The 18,070-nt window shown below is 37.2% G+C and overlaps 1 protein-coding gene and 1 long non-coding RNA gene across 3 annotated transcripts in view; both read left to right on the top strand.

Annotated features, from left to right (window-relative positions):
- LOC111054968 (phosphatidylserine lipase ABHD16A) overlaps positions 1–18,070 on the top strand; it is a 62,823-nt gene that overhangs the window by 24,153 nt on the left and 20,600 nt on the right. For both annotated transcript variants that reach the window (XM_039431636.1, XM_039431635.1), the window contains 2 exons: positions 13,079–13,243; positions 17,290–17,474. In XM_039431636.1, the coding sequence (XP_039287570.1) occupies positions 13,079–13,243; positions 17,290–17,474 (350 nt within the window). The remainder of the gene's footprint in view (positions 1–13,078; positions 13,244–17,289; positions 17,475–18,070) is intronic.
- LOC120352081 lies at positions 411–10,712 on the top strand. Its single transcript, XR_005571688.1, has 3 exons — positions 411–513; positions 1,214–1,216; positions 10,617–10,712. It is a non-coding gene; the product is annotated as an uncharacterized LOC120352081 (long non-coding RNA).

Here is an 18,070-nt window from a genome sequence, read left to right as displayed (position 1 = left end):
GGTAACTTCAGGCCTATTGCAATCTTACCTGTGTTCTCCAAAATCTTTGAGAGCATAATCAAGAAACAGTTATGCTTGTATTTTGAGAGTGCTGGACTGTTGGTGGATGCTCAGTACGGGTTTAGGGCTGGAAGAACAACAACCCAGGCAGTGGAAAGTCTTTTGAAGGTCGTGCTTGAGAGCTTTGAGAGCAGGGGTTTCACAGGCTTGACATTGTGTGATTTGAGCCGTGCTTTTGACACAGTGGACCACCAGATTCTGCTGTCCAAGTTGGAGTTTTATGGGGTCACTGATGTCTCATTAGGACTCCTGAAATCTTACCTATCAGATCGTCGCCAGGTGGTCCAGGTGAATGGTAGGGTTTCTGCAATGAAGGCTATTCCACATGGGGTCCCACAAGGGTACAACTTCTTGGTTTTCACCTTGATCCAAAATTAACCTGGAACCCCCACATTGAAGTCATCTGCAAGAAACTATCACGGGTGATTTTCTTATTAAGGCAGCTTATGCTCAGTGTGCTGTGCCTAAGAAGATAATTTTGAATAAAATTTAGAATTTAGAAATAGGCCGGCACATCTAGAAAATACCTGAGTCTATACCTAATTCATGCAGGTGAACGGGCTAGAGTCAAGAAAACTTCAATTAATCTTGCCATACCTGATTTAATAGGTTTATACTATAGAATAACACCACAATTTGAAATAATAGAAAAATACAAACAGTTTCAATAAACATTGGCAGCTAAAATCGAACAACAGAAACAACAATATCATGTTACTTTGTTGACATTCTTCATCTGATTCGGGGGCGCATTACTATCCCCGTTTAGATAGCAATACGTCACAAAACCAAACAAGATCAGTCATAAAATAACCAATCAATTTCAACATGAAATTACTCAAGAAAGAAAAAAACCGTTGAACCCAAATTTCGTCGATAGTAACCCATATAACCCGTTTCATAATAATTTTGAATCCCCACTTTTTATTGACATTCTCGAATGAACCTTTGTTTCACTACACTGCACTTTCGTTGGTTTGTACGTTGCTTTATCGTCGGAGTTACAGTACCTTGTTTTTGGCGGTGAGCTTTTACCGGTTGAATTTGGCTTGACGGCGACGTCCTCTTACGTCCCTAGACCTGTCGTCTGAACGGGTGTCTTGAAGCGGTTTTACATAAAGTTGCGGAACCAAAGGGGTGGTAGTACAAGAAGTTGGTTTGGGGACACACATGAACCGCTTAGCGGTTATTTGAAGAAACAATTATTCGTACATGATGAAGAAACACAATTAAACCTTTCAGGACATGGCACTACTAGTAAAATTTAGACATTAATAAACAATAAAACTAGCTCCTACATTAACTACTGAAATAAACTTATAAACCTGCCCAAAAAGGGGGAAACATAGTGACTACATCTTTACTCTCGTAGTGCTCCTAGCAAAGTGTCCTCCGGAACGTAATCTGGTCTCTCGACTAGGGAATCCCCACTACTGTATTTAGAAACAGGTCTCCTATTGGGCGAATGGAATCAATTTGACCAATCGTCGCGTGGCTTCTACAGCCTTTGGACCAAATAGTAACTGCAAAATCGGTAGTTTGTTATAATTTCAATGCTTGCTGTTTTCCAACTTATCGCATTTTATGTCGCGACAAGAAGGCTAAGTTTTAGAGATAATTCCATAATCTACATTCCTCGACGACTCGGAGCCACAATTTTTAAATATCTATCATGGGAAACTCGAAGTCATGGCCGTTCATAATAGAGAGAGAAAATAATTTATTTCGCTAACTCACTTACAATAATGGCTCTAGTCTATTGCGTATTAAATTTACTATTATAACGTGGGAAAAGGCCTGAATTAAAGACAGTGCCCGGCACACTCCCCTTCCTTCCGGTGTGAAACACGCAAAAAGAAATCTAATCAGGATATGTTACCATAGAGGCATTCTGTATGATTTGGAGAGTCGAATTTCTGGATTGATAGTAGGATCCAATTTGAAGCGGGCCCTCTTCAAAAGAAATCTCTTTAATCATTCCGAAATTCAGCAAAATGGATAACTAATTGAGATTTGTGGCAAGAGTCTTTAAAACTGTGGCAAGAGTCAGGACAAAACAATATGGGCGTGTCCACCTTGTAAGTAGACACTAAAGACGGACCGAGTATAATAATCTTGAATACTTCAATCACTTTATTGAGTCCCTGGTTATTTTCTTGGCAAACTCTAACAAGGGAAAACGTTTAAAAGACATCATAGTTTTACTTGGTTCTATGTTACTCTGCTGTTGTAAAATATGAAGTACGTTTGATCATAATAGTAAAGGATGAAACTTTTTCACTCAGCTGAATGTATTGAAATCTAACTATCATTACTATAGAGTTGAGAGTGCAATATATTTTTAACAATATAAAGCAATTCAGTAGGCAATACTATTCTACATAGACTACGATTCAAAGATAATAATGGTTGAAACTGCAACGCTAGCGAGTCATCGGAGAGCAATGACACACGCTTGATGTACATTCCGTAGCTATGAAACTTTTCTATCCATTATTGTATTCCAGCCGGAAATCTCTACCACTGAATTATATTAGTGAACTAAAATGGATTCAGTTGAACTGAATAAACCTAAGATAAGATTATAATTGTATTAATCACGGAAGGTAAACTAATAAAGAATAGGGATATCAACAAAATAAGATGAAATATAAAGCGAATAGAATATAAAATATGAGGCCTTAGACATTATTCTTATTATTTTATGAATTGGAATATATATTATCTATATGTACTAACTCCTAACTATGTGAATGTATAATTCTTAACTATGAATGGATGAGTATTAAGCTATTGAAAATGGGTATAGTATAGAATATTATGATAAATCGTCTTATGCTAAATAACTTATTATTATTATTATTAGAGACATCATTTACATACATAGTATTATGACTGTTGATGACTTCAAAAATTGATCATCACCCGATTTACCAAACAATCAATTATCTACTACCGTGGGAAAACTGTACAATCATTTACCACGAGTATGCAGCCGATCAATGAAATAAAATTAAACCTAATTCACCTACCTAAATATATTTAATATTACGAAGTTAATAACATAATTTAATGACTAATCTAGTTGCGCAAGTTATTTACATTCCGGAATTTCTTCTATATACATTATATTGTCACGTAACAAAATCTTTGACTAAACCCTTCATGAACCCGTAATGAATCCTTCTAACAAATACGGTAAATATCCTTTTATCATAACTCGTTTTTCTCTTTTCTCCTTCTCATTCATTAGGAATCATCTCGTTGAGTGTATAGAGACAAGGCTATAGAGTGGCGCCATACTCACAAAAACCTATCCAATTATAACTCACGACAAAAAATCTTGCCTTCAATAGACTGATCTGTATCCTGGTCGGATCTTTTTTCAACATAACTCAAGTAGTCATCTTTCAAATTGCTGTTTATGGTGGTTTCAACCGTTGAACATTTTTATTTGAGAGACATGAGCTTTTTGTACAAAATTTTGGGTGGCGGGGTCGTGTAACGATACGGTAACCGGGGAAAACCAGTCCTTAATAACGAACGGTCCCTTCCACCTGTAACTGAGTTTGCTAGAAATCTTATTAACGGCGCTGGATTGTACATGTGCTTGTAATAATACCAAATCACCCGTTTTGAAAGGTACATCGACACGACGCCGATCATATCTCTCCTTCACTCTCGTATGTGCTCGAAGTAGATTATTTCGAGCCTTCCTCCAAATCTGAACTGTTCCCGAATTTAGTCGTTCGGGGAAAATCTCATCAAACTTCCATGCATTAAGCAATGGGTGATTGGGACTATACCTAAACATAAGTGAAAAAGGGGTACACCCTGTGCTATCATGTGAAGCCAGGTTGAAGGCCAATGGCAGCCAGCTTAGGCAGTCATGCCATCTGGTTTGCGATTCTGCGTGAAAAGCAATCAGAGCGCTTTTCAAGTTTCGGTTCACGCGTTCAGCTACATTGGGGCAGGGGTAATAAGGGGGCGTTGTGATATGTTGGATTCCTAATTGGAAACAAAAATTTCTAAACAACGTCGAAGTGAAGATGGTCGCATTATCTGTCACCAGTCTTCTAGGCACAGAAAAATTAACAAAGATTGATTTCAGTGCTCTAATTACGGCTGCAGTATTTCCTTTTCTAAGTGGTATTAACCAACAAAACTTAGTAAACGAATCAACGCAAGATAGAATCTGAGTATATCCCTCAGTAGTTTTGACTAACGGGCCTACTAAATCACAATAGAAACGAGCTAATGGTTCATTGTCAACTCTAGAAGCAAGAAAACCATAATTTTGTTTAGTGGAAGGTTTGCTACGTCCACAAATATCACATGACTTTACAAGTTGGGCAATATCCTTTCTAAGTCCGGGCCAATAAAAATGTTCTAGAATCTTATGTGTGGTCTTTGCAAGGCCCAAGTGTCCACCAATGGAGGTCTCATGATAATACTTGAATACAAGGGGGATGAGAATTCTAGGAACTACTATCTTCAGCTGATCGCTAGTCCTAACTTCAGTAACTAGAACACCTTTCCGTAAACTGTACGGGAATTGTTCTTCATTCCTATCAATCTTTTCGAGAATATCTTTACAAAAGGGGTCATTGTCTTGATGAACTCTAATATCGGTGAAGACTAGAGGGAAATCAGACAACTTCAACGAATTCACCATACTAAACAGAGGTTCGATTTCAAATTTTGAACTTTCTGGAGTTTCTTCGGTACTAATTTCATCCTGATACATTCTTGAAAGGCAATCGGCCACTACATTTAATCGCCCGGGTATGTGGGTGACTTCGAATTGGTAGGTTAACAATTTCAAAATCCATCTGCCAATTCTTCCCGTATTTTTGGGGTTATTGAGCATCCAAGTTAGAGCAGAATTATCAGTCAATAATTTAAATTTGGAATGTTGAAGGTACAATCTAAATTTTTCCATGCCGTAAATCGCCGCTAGACATTCAAGCTCGTAGGTTGAATATTTGCACTCCTGTTGACTCAGTTTCTTTGAGGCATAAGCAATAGGGTGAAAAATACCGTCAAATTCCTGAGAAAGTACAGCAGATATGGCCGTTGAAGAGGCATCCGTTTGGAGAACAAATTGCTTAGAGAAATCGGCCGTCTTCAAAATAGGAGGACAAGATATGGCCTTTTTCAACCCTTGAAAGGCTTGCTCATGAGTTTCATCCCAAATAAATTTACAATTTTTTTTCGAAGATCATTGAGCGGTGCGGCGATCTCAGCGTATCTAGGGATAAATTTATGAAAGTAGCCCACCATCCCGATGAAACGAGCGATAGCTTTTTGATTTTTGGGAGTAGGAAATTCACGAATATTCTTGGTGCGAGAAGGATCAATGGAAATACCATCTTGGTTGATCAGGTGACCCAAAAACGAAATCTGTTTTTTTGCAAATAGAGCCTTTTCCGGATTGACGGTGAAACCAGCTTCACGTAAGCGGAGCAGTACGGCCTCAATATGTGCCAGGTGTGAATCAAAATCTTTAGAGTAGATAACTATATCGTCCAAATAATGAAAAACAAACTTATATTTCACGTCTCCAAACAGTCGGTCTAATACCGAAGAGAGTGCTTGTGCACCGGTAGCCAGCCCGAACGGAATACGCTTGAATTGATAAGTATTTCGCATAGTACAAAACGTAGTTAAGTGTCTACTTTCTTTAGCAAGGGGGATTTGATAATACGCTTGATTCAAATCCAGTACTGAGAAGTATTTAGCACCATTGAAAAAGTGGAAGCAATTTTCGATGTTTGGTAATGGGACTGAATCTAACGACACCTTTTTGTTTAAGAAACGATAATCAACGACAAGTCGCCATGAATCACTATTCAAATTGTCTTTACTGGATTTACTTACTAGGAAACAGGGGGATGAATAATTTGAGATCCCTGGCTCAATAACACCCTCAGCTAACATCTTCTTAATTTTTTCTTCAACAATTTCCATCTTCATTGGATTTAATTGATATGGGGGTCTTCTTACGGGTTCGGTGGAAGTTAACCGAATCTTGTATTCTGTAAGATTAGTTTTGCCTAATTTTTTGGATAACACATCTTTAAATTCATTAAGAACTCCTTCCAACTGGGATTGTTCAAGATGCGATAAGTTATCAGCAACTTCTGTCACGGCGATAGAGCTTACAGGTTCAGAACACTTTGCTTTCCAATCTTCTTCGAATTTGAATTTGTAATTGGGTTTGAAACCAAAGAAATATCTTCTATTAAACAAGTCAAGTATTAATTTGGAATAACTTATGAAATCACAACCTAAAATCATTGGAAAAGGTACATCATTGGTAATGAAGAATTTGAAATACCAGCTGAAATTTTCTACCTTGATTTTTAGTATTACCGACTCATGAAGCAATAGCTGCGTGTTGTTGGCAGTTGTACAACTAATGTTTTCTTTCTGAGTAATGAGATTCGGAATTTTCGACACTAGGCTATCATAAACCTTTCTTGAAATAATCGAGCGTATGGCTCCAGAATCAATTAAAGCAACAGACCGTATTTTAGGAGACCCTAAATAACAGGAAATAAAAGGAATTACATTATTGCACAAACCTCTAATCTTTCCGTGGGAAGGGTGTCTTTTTTTTCTTGACCTACTAACCCTTTTCTTAGTGCTTTTCTTAACACCATGTCGTCTAGCCCGTTGGATATAACACTGAGGCGAATAGGTGGAATTTTTGTCAGACTGGTTAACTATCATGGAAGCGGTACGTTTTTCTTTTGTTTGTCCTAGTCATATTTTCCGGTTTCTACAATCGCGCGAATAATGACCGATCTTATTACAAGTATAACATTTCACCTCATTGTCACGCTTAGTAAAGGAAACTTGTGTTTGACCTTGGGCATTATTGTTATTTCGAAAACGTGAGTTGTTGGGATTAGAATGACAGAATCGAGCAATATGACCAACTTTCTTACAATAGAAACACCTTTGTTCAAGTTGTTCATTACTCCTACTAGGCGGGTTAGGACCTGACCTATAATTATCGTTCCTAGGCCGTTCAACTCGGTTTCTTTCTTCATCGGCGAAACTCAAGTTTTGAGCTTGTACGCTCATATCAATCAATTCTTTATATGTCTGAGGACGACTATGGAAGATAAGTCTGGATCTTTCGGCAGGATTAAGTCCCGAACAAATGGTATTCACAATTTCACATTCGATTAAATTTAAACGTAATAATTTCGCGGCCTCTTTAATTGATACTATGTAGGCGGACAACGGTTCGCCTGTTCTCTGGAGTCGGTAGAATTCCTCCCTTTCAATGACGGCCAATAATCTTTGCGGCACAAAATATTTTAGAACCTCAGCATGAAACTGATCAAATGTATAATTAGAATTAATAGCAAAATTTATGCGATCGGCTAGAGGTCCTAGAGAGAAAGGTTGAAGGATCTGGAACAATTGTACATCCGGCAAATCGAACTGAGTTGAAATTTTTAATGACAGAGCGATGAATTTCAACAATTTGTCCACGACTAAACCATCAGTGTGTGGCAAATCACGCAATAAATGTTCGATCGGGTTAGGGAGACGATTATAAATCGTATTGAACACCGGTGTATAACCTGATTGAGGTACACTTTGAGGTAGCGCCCTAGTAGACGTGATATTACTGACTGATTGCCTAATCGGAACAAATTGACGGGGGCATTCAATGCGTATACTGTTAGGGTTCAGTCCCAAGCATGAATCAAAAGTTTGAGTTTCTTTCGGTGCGATAACCAATGCAGGTGGAATGTGCTCTGTGTCGCCGTGTTCATTAGAAACTGGTGGTGGGGCGGGGACCTCTACTTTTCCTACATCTACTTTATCTACACCACTTGTCCCCGGGAAATCAAAAAGCGATGGACTTAAGACAGGGGTGGTGAATACTACCGGAGCTGGGGACGGGGCGCGACTTTTGACCTCCTTTTGTACTTGCAACATAACGGGGTAAGCCGCCTCCAGGGTTGCAAGGCGTTTCTGGATTTCGTTAATCAGTTCGGAATCAGACCTCTCCTGAGCATAATGAGACAGGTGAATAATTCTATTCAATACGTGTAAGAATTGGTTCACTATTCGATTGAACGATTCTTTCTTTTCAGCATCGGAACCAGTTTTCAGTTGAGGTAACCACTCATCAATTTTAGCAGTAATTTCATTGATACTCTTTAATTCGAGTCGGGACCTGTCTTCATCATACACCGCGCGATGGATTCTACCACTACCCTCACCGCGTATTTGACGGTATTGTTGTCTCAAATTAGCGACATCACAATCAACATTACTAGACCAACCGAATGAATTGAGTTCGAAAAGTAATTCCCCTTTTAGCAGATAGTTTGGATTGATACTACGCGAATACAAAAGACCAAGATCGAAATTTTTCTCTATGTCCTCTTTGACATCCCAAAAATTAACCTTAACCGGGCTGATGGCCGGGGAACGCGGGCTGGAAGCCATAGTGTTACGATTTCAATCCCTTCGCACAAACTTACAAAAGATTAACCTTATCACAAATTTAGCATTAATTTGGAATCAGTTTCACGTTTTCTAATTTCTCCAACTAATAAATTATTATTCAGGTTTTAAACTAAAATCTCTCAATATTCACTTTCCTTTCTACTATACTATGATGATACTCAAGTACCCGATGCGTGAGACCAGAATACGTACGTTGACATCACAATAATTTCTATCACCATTCACGGAATTACAGAATACAAAAAATTTATTCAGCACTTAGAATCAGTTTTTTCTCACATGTCCTAGTTTCTTCTACTCATTTTTATTCTAACGTTAAACCTTTCAATATCAATGATCAATTTCAATATGAAGTTTCAGAATACTTTCAACTTAAGCTTCAATGATACCTAACTTTATCTTTAAGCACTTCAAAAGATTATCATTTTAATGGTTTAACATAACTGAATAACTTTCCTGTTTCATCTACAATTATTTAAACTTCAGAAAAATTGGAGTAGCAACAATAAATTATTCATTCAACTCCAAACCCAAAATATTGACAGTTAACACGTTCACAGAATGAATTATTAAGTATAGACTCAGAAAAATTGATCTAGTATTATTAGAGTAAGTTATGAAAAATTTAATTTTTTAGAAAATTTGAATTCCAGAGATTTAAATATCTCTAGACAGCAGAGTCGGCGCAGTTGTGTGCCTAAGAAGATAATTTTGAATAAAATTTAGAATTTAGAAATAGGCCGGCACATCTAGAAAATACCTGAGTCTATACCTAATTCATGCAGGTGAACGGGCTAGAGTCAAGAAAACTTCAATTAATCTTGCCATACCTGATTTAATAGGTTTATACTATAGAATAACACCACAATTTGAAATAATAGAAAAATACAAACAGTTTCAATAAACATTGGCAGCTAAAATCGAACAACAGAAACAACAATATCATGTTACTTTGTTGACATTCTTCATCTGATTCGGGGGCGCATTACTATCCCCGTTTAGATAGCAATACGTCACAAAACCAAACAAGATCAGTCATAAAATAACCAATCAATTTCAACATGAAATTACTCAAGAAAGAAAAAAACCGTTGAACCCAAATTTCGTCGATAGTAACCCATATAACCCATTTCATAATAATTTTGAATCCCCACTTTTTATTGACATTCTCGAATGAACCTTTGTTTCACTACACTGCACTTTCGTTGGTTTGTACGTTGCTTTATCGTCGGAGTTACAGTACCTTGTTTTTGGCGGTGAGCTTTTACCGGTTGAATTTGGCTTGACGGCGACGTCCTCTTACGTCCCTAGACCTGTCGTCTGAACGGGTGTCTTGAAGCGGTTTTACATAAAGTTGCGGAACCAAAGGGGTGGTAGTACAAGAAGTTGGTTTGGGGACACACATGAACCGCTTAGCGGTTATTTGAAGAAACAATTATTCGTACATGGTGAAGAAACACAATTAAACCTTTCAGGACATGGCACTACTAGTAAAATTTAGACATTAATAAACAATAAAACTAGCTCCTACATTAACTACTGAAATAAACTTATAAACCTGCCCAAAAAGGGGGAAACATAGTGACTACATCTTTACTCTCGTAGTGCTCCTAGCAAAGTGTCCTCCGGAACGTAATCTGGTCTCTCGACTAGGGAATCCCCACTACTGTATTTAGAAACAGGTCTCCTATTGGGCGAATGGAATCAATTTGACCAATCGTCGCGTGGCTTCTACAGCCTTTGGACGAAATAGTAACTGCAAAATCGGTAGTTTGTTATAATTTCAATGCTTGCTGTTTTCCAACTTATCGCATTTTATGTCGCGACAAGAAGGCTAAGTTTTAGAGATAATTCCATAATCTACATTCCTCGACGACTCGGAGCCACAATTTTTAAATATCTATCATGGGAAACTCGAAGTCATGGCCGTTCATAATAGAGAGAGAAAATAATTTATTTCGCTAACTCACTTACAATAATGGCTCTAGTCTATTGCGTATTAAATTTACTATTATAACGTGGGAAAAGGCCTGAATTAAAGACAGTGCCCGGCACAGTGCCAAAGAACTATGTCAAGACAGCCTATTTCTCATTCTTCCAAGGAATCATGTTGTATGGCCTTGAACATTGGGGTGCAGCTAGTGGAGTTAATAGAATTCTCCTGCTTCAAAAAAAGGCCATACGAATTATTACTGGCTCAGGAATTATTGACCACTGTCGTCCTCTCTTCTGTGCCGAATCCATCATGACAGTGATATGCCTCTACATCTTCGTATCACTGAAAAAATTTAAGATTTCTGTGGAGAGTATGCGACTGCGTAGTGACATCCACAACTTTGACACCAGGGGCAGGTACCAGGTCGACATTCCATTCACAAGGCTGAGCAGAGTGAGGAATAGCCCTAGCAACCTAAATGCCAGACTTTTCAACAGGCTTCCGGCAGTAGCTAGGTCTCTACCAACCAAGGAGTTTCTCCGGGGCACTTATAATTTTCTGATACAAACTCCTATGTATGAAATGAATGAGTTTTTCAGTGTTCCTGAAAGGACTATCAATGTGTTTTACAAAAGTACCTGAATCTTTCTGTGATATTTCTGTATTTTGATAGACTGAACTCTATATTTATTAAAAACCAATTTTAGTACCTTGTAAACTTTGACTAACCAATTGCTGTATTTGATGGCTTAAAGGCAATAAAGATCATTAATCATTAATCATTAATTCAACCCTAAACTGGAAAACGCATAAAGAAAGATATCAATAAATATATTTGTAAATTATATCACTTGAGGGATTTGTATGATACTAATACACTACGTACAGTATCATAGCCACCTCTAATACAAGGCCCCGGCCTACGGTGTTGCAACGTCGCAGTGTAGGCCTAGAATCTAATACATGATTGGTGAAAAAGATCAGCTGGTATTTTTTAAAATCTTTTTCACCAATCATGTATTAGATTCTAGGCCTACACTGCGACGTTGCATATCGTAGGCCGGGGCCTTGTATTAGAGGTGGCTATGACAGTATACTATGGTTCAATAAATTCAAAACTAGAATACGGTATTGTATGTTGGGGAGGAGCTGCAAAAGTGCATTTCAGTCCACTGCACAAACTACAAAAACTTTTTATCAGACTAATATTATTTAAAAGTCGAAGAGAGCCTTCGTTTCCTTTGTACAAGAGACTACGTATTCTCTCACTTCGCCACCTTTTTGTGTTCATAGTCTTGAGAATTTTTTTTTTTGTGAAGTGGAAACGATGGGTTTTTCAGGCCCAGCCTTTCCGAAAGAAGAAGATTGGAGCTAGTATCAAGACTACCTAGAATAAATTTCATTTTTTTTTCAAAACCTTTCTTATACCTAGGTTTAAAACTTTTCAACACCATCCCACATGCTGGTTGAAGAAGTAGAACTTTGAAAGAATTTTTATCCATAGTAAATGACTGGCTATTCCAGAACCAAGAAATATTTATTTATTTATATCTTTTACAAAGAAACACTGATTGGGAGAGAAAAACTAAGAATACTCCTTGTACTATTTCTCTCCCAAATTTAAACATTTTAAAAGTCCAAAATAGTGTTATGATTTCACTTTACTAATATTTAGTCCATTTTCACCCAAAAACAACGAAAACTAAGATTTTTAAATTTTGACGGTTGAAGACAGAATGAAAAACAAAAATATCACACTCAAATCACCATTAATTGGAAAATTTTTGAGTAATTTTACAAAATTTAGAGCCAGAAAAAACTTTTTAACTTTTAACTTCTTTTAATTTCTTTTTAACTAGATAACTTTTTAAAATTATTTCCTGAGAACTTATCACATAACTCGGCTACAATAAAATTTATGTATGTTTCGGTCAATTTCTAAATTTTCCAATTAGTTATTTACATTTTTCACCTTAGTTCATACTTAATCAATATAGTATTATCTCATTATTATCAAACTTAATATCAATGCGATTTTGTTTTGTTTTTCTAAATTATGTTTTATCATTGTTCACACATGAAGATACACTTGTACCGCAATGGCCGTATAATACCATAGAGAAACGATAGCGTTTATGTCGCAACTTTTACTGTTATATCAAGCCGATAGTTCACGTAGTTCTTTCCCATGCAGCTGTGTGACGCTGGTAGTCTCTCAAATCGTGCCGTTCACACACTTTCACCCCAACACAACAGTAAAAATTGACAATAATCGACAGTAATCGGCTTGAGATAACAGTAAAAGTTGCGACATAAACGCCCTATGCCATGCGATATCTACTTACCCTATTGTTTCTCTCTATGATAATACTTTGCTTAAGTTTTTAAAATAGCAACTATATAGTATTTAATATGTAACTAAGATTCATGAAACTGGCAGCGCCTAGATACACAATTGCTGCCATTTTAATTCTAATATAGAGATTCTTTGTAAAAAAATCTTGTTATTCAAAAGGAGAATAAATTTAATTTTCATTTCATTTTTAATAATGTCTGAATTCAACGATTTCTGTGTTATTCTAGGGCATGCCTTTCCCCGACCAAGAGCAGAATGCAATTGATACAGTGATGCAGTTCGCAATACATCGCCTCGGCTTCCCGGTTGAAAACATTGTTCTATTCGGATGGAGTATAGGAGGCTATGCCACATCTTGGGCTGCTATGACTTATCCTGAAGTCAAGTGTGTGGTCAGTAGTCTACATTCGTTATTATAGTTTTAGAAATTGATCAGTCTATCAAAATTGAAAGCTATAACTCTGAATATTAGTAGAATATTGAATAAAAGTACTAAGACATTGTCAAAAACCACAGTATTTATTGATACTTGGAAAAACCGGTTTTGGTTGTTACACCATTGTCAATTTCTGATAAACTATAAACTCCGTTTACAATGTTTAGGGCCGGTTTCCGAGCTCGGGATTTAGCTTAGTCCTAGACTTTGAACAGTTGGAGTCAGAAAATTTGTTTTCCAAAACGTAGTTGCAGCGATTGTCATCGTCATGTTTGAATTAAATTTCGAAAAACTAGAAAATTGAACACAAAATAAAATAAAGAGAAAATAGTGTAAAGTTTCAGCTATTTTGAATTATTTAGGAATGTCTAATTTCGTAAAAAAAAAACGTTTGCAATTATAGAAATGAGAAAATAAAAACTACGACTACTGTTATAAAAGCTGCGACTACGCCCCGTTTCGGAAAGCCAATTTTCTGACTCCAGCTGTTTAAAGTCTAGGACTTAGCTGAATCCCGAGCTCGGAAACCGGCCCTTAGAGTTTTTAGTTTATCAGAGATTTACAATGGTGAAACCGAAACCGGTCTTTCTAAGTATCAATAAATCTGTGGTTTTTGACAATTTCTTAGTACTTTTATTTAATATGAATAATTACCACAATATCAACTTTTCAACTACACAAAAAGTGATTGGTAGAATAGAGCTTTGGGCCAAGCCTGTTGCTCTATCCCAATCATATCCATATGATATGTAATTGTATCCACGAATAAATAAATAAATTGTTATCAGTTATTTAGTCTTGAAAAAAACTAAATAATGATCAGATTAAGTGCTATACTATAAATTCCTATTCCCAAGAATATTAAGGTGATAAAAACATTTTATAATTTTTTTCCTTGCATTTTTCGCTTGTTTCTTATTTGGGAAAGGAACAGTTTTGGGCTTCAAGCCTGTTGTTCCTTTCCCATCATCCATAGTTGAGAATTATATTGTATGTATCAATGTAAATGAACTAAATTTAGGAAGAGAAGAGTTTTGGGCTAGTGCCTGTTCCCTCTATACAATATTGAAATGTTTTGACCTAATACTGTATATGAATATGATCTAATATACGACTATGATCCATTTCTTTAAATGTATGAATTCAGGGCTACTCACTAGGGTACTATAATTCTATTTTATAAATTATGAATATAATCTCTTATATGAATATGAACAAGCCGTAATGCCTAGCACACAAGTTGGCCCAGTAAGCTGGCCCAGCCTGCAATTTTAACAGTGCCCAATGAAGGACAGCGTTAGCCAGCGTGGCAAACCACCCATCCACACACTGGCGCTGGTCGTCATTGGCCTTCATTGGCCCAACATGTGGATGTGGCATTAGGGTAGCCACTAACGATAGGACAAGTGTGTACACACATGCTCGTCATGCATGTTCTGTCATCATCGAAAAGCTTCAAACAAAACTGTTGTTTGATAGCAGCGTCTAAGGCTGGCCACTAACGGTAGGACATGCATGATGAACATGCACCCATATTTTGTCATAAGCGAGAGACTTCTAACCAATACAATAAATATAAACTACTGGAAATAATAAATGATAGTGATACAAGAATAATTTAACATGAGAGTAGCGAAGTAATACACAACAACAAATGGAAACCTAACCTCAAAAATGAATTTGCTCTAAGCCTTCGCTGATGACACAAGTACTCAATACTATTGTCCTGTAATTAGTGGTCACCCTTAACCATTAGTGGTGAAATCTATAGCAATCATTTTTACGGAAGGAGTTTGAAAAGTTCAAGTGCCAAGAACACACTATAAGTGGGGTTTCACACCAAAGCTGGACCGGGCCGGGCCGAACCGAGCCGAGCGGAATCTGCATGCGTTCACACTGAAACCAAATGCCGATTCGCTTTTCAAGGCATTTTTAGTTGAAAATACAAAAAAAAAACTGCGCAACTCACTACGTGGGAACATCGAACTAAACTGAAAGAAGGCAGAATCCGCTTGGTCGAAAACGCTCGAGTCGGCCGTCAAGACGACTGCACAAATCCGCTCGGCTTCGCCCGGCGTTGATTTGAATGCTCCCCACTAAATCCTGCATAGTTAGCGCGCAAGCGGATTCCGCTCGGCTTGGCCCGGCTTCGGTGTAAAACCCCCCTAGTGTGCTACTGCACTACCTCCGTAAACAAGGCCATAGTGCATTCTGGTGACGTCAACACAGGTATAGTGAGGTCCACGTTATAATGACAGTATTTGATAAACTTTGATGTTGCTATCCTTGTCTATCATTCAACAAAGCAGGTAGTACTATCCTTTTCTAACTCCGCAAAGATGCCAAATCTGTTTTTGACAATGTAGAAATACAATTAATTAAGGCAGAGAATCGGCACCGATGTTCTCCTATCTTCATCCACTGTCATTATAACGTGGACCTCACTATAGGGCTCCTACACAAATAAAAACATTAGCTGCTCAACTGAAATCAACTAGTTTTATTGGTGTAGGAATCCTACCTGTGCTGACGTCACCAGAATGCACTATGGCTTTGTTTACGGAGCTGGTGGCTATTGGCACTTGAACGTTTCAAACTCCTTCCGTAAAATTTTCTTCAGTAGCTTGTCTATTGTTTTGTTTCAATTTATTTTTTGCTTTTTCTTTCAGCAGTGAAGTGATATTGAGTTTATAAAGTGATATTGAAGCAGAGAGTTTATTGAAAAACACTTATTTTTCAAAGACTTTTATTATTCAATATTGATCTCTCATATTTTTATTACATTTTATTGTCATTTCTTGCTTCCATTTTTTTGTTATCTCTGCATATTTTGTTTTGTATTGTTTGCTAACGACGTGGTTAAGTGGTAGAGTGGACATTATTGGGCAAACGTCGCCACGTAAACAAAGATGAACAAGTCATTCTATTCTATTCTAAAAATGATTGGTTGCAAATGTCACCCTTACAGTGTGCTCTCGATACCAAACCCTTTTTATACATTCATTCATTCATTTATACATTGACTAGCCGTCAGGCTCGCTTCGCTCGCCATATCCGTCTAGCCAGGGGGCTCCGCCCCCTGGACCCCCGACTGGATCGACCAAGAATAAAATCAGCAGGCTCGCTTCGCTCGCCATATCCGTCTAGCCAGGGGGCTCCGCCCCCTGGACCCCCGACTGAATCGACCAAGAATAAAATCAGCAGGATCGCTTCGCACGCCTGCATTTTTCATTTGGGCATTTTTATCATATGTTAGGACAATCCAGTCGGGGGCCAGACTAAACGTCTGGCTAAACGGATATGGCGAGCGAAGCGAGCCTGACGGCTAGTAATATAATACTCCCAGGATTAAAGTAGCAGTGCCCAATCAATTTTTCCGCAATAAATGCATTTTAATCTTCAACTTGGTGCCAACCTAACAAAGTCAACTCAACTTAATGCCAACCTGACAAAATTATTAATTTAGTTGCCAGTTAACAACTGTTTCGAAGAGGTACTCTAGACTATAGTTCTATAGTAACATATGATATGGAAATTTCAATTATAATTAAGAGATTGGGAGAAGAAGAATATACATGCTAAAAGACGAACTTTAAAACCTTAAAAACAACCCTTAGAGTTAAAATATTGCCAAAAGATTTCTTAGTGCGCCTCTAAAGGGCCAACTGAACTTACCTACCAAATTTGAACTTTTTTGGTCCGGTAGATTTTTAGTACTGCGAGTGAGTGAGTGAGTCAGTCAGTCAGTCAGTCAGTGTGTGCCATTTCGCTTATATATATATATATATATTATATATATATATATATATATATTATATATATATATATATATATATACATACAATATAATTCTCAACTATGAATGATTGGGGAAGGAACAACAGGCTTGAAGCCCACAACTGTTCCTTTCCCAAATTTAAATAGAAATTGTCCAAAAATAGGTATTTGTATCAATTTTTTATCAAAAAATTTTTGTATCAATGTTTGAATGTTTGGTTGTAGATTCTGGACGCGACCTTCGACGACCTGCTGCCATTGGCCATTCCCAGAATGCCGCAGTCTATGGAGCCAATCGTGAGGGAGACAGTGCGGCAACACTGCAATCTGGACGTGGCCAATCAGATGTGCCAATACCCGGGACCCGTTCTCCTCATCCGGCGGTCTGCTGATGAGATCATCTGTCTTGTGTGAGTATTCAGTGTGCTATTGAAACAGTCTTATATTTTGAAACAATTTTGAAAAGGTACTCAGATTTCTAATTTTTATTTATAATATAAATATGTATTATAATATATAATATATTTATAGTATAAATATATTATATATTTATACTAAAGAAAAAATACATCTTATATTTTTATATGTAAATTATTAGGCCTACAGTTCTTGATACTTTTTATATCAGCATGGAATTATAAAACTAAATTCAATATTTATGCTTCGAACTTCCTTATCTTCCATCTGTAGACTTGCTGGCCGCTATGGCTTTGTATGAAATGAGCGCTGCTATCCAGAGATTGTCAGTTTGGTGTAAGGATAAGCATTCCTGACCGGCAATTAGCAGGTACTGGGTTCGATTCCCGGGCTGACAAATAATGTTTGTAAGTTATAGTAGCGCTCATCGAATTTCCATCTAGCTGTTTACCCTGTTGTCAATATTTGAAGTAGCAGAAGTCTTCGGGGTGATGTACAGCATTTAATTGGGATTTTCGTTCAATAATAATCATTCATTAATTAGCATTTGAACAAATGCAACTTCTAATTTATTTCCATCTGTAGATTA

The sequence above is a fragment of the Nilaparvata lugens genome, chromosome 6, assembly GCF_014356525.2.
Source record: "Nilaparvata lugens isolate BPH chromosome 6, ASM1435652v1, whole genome shotgun sequence".
In the NCBI taxonomy this organism is placed as follows: domain Eukaryota; kingdom Metazoa; phylum Arthropoda; class Insecta; order Hemiptera; family Delphacidae; genus Nilaparvata; species Nilaparvata lugens.
Note: the sequence above shows the minus strand (reverse complement) of the source record. Positions and strands in the feature narration are given on the sequence as shown.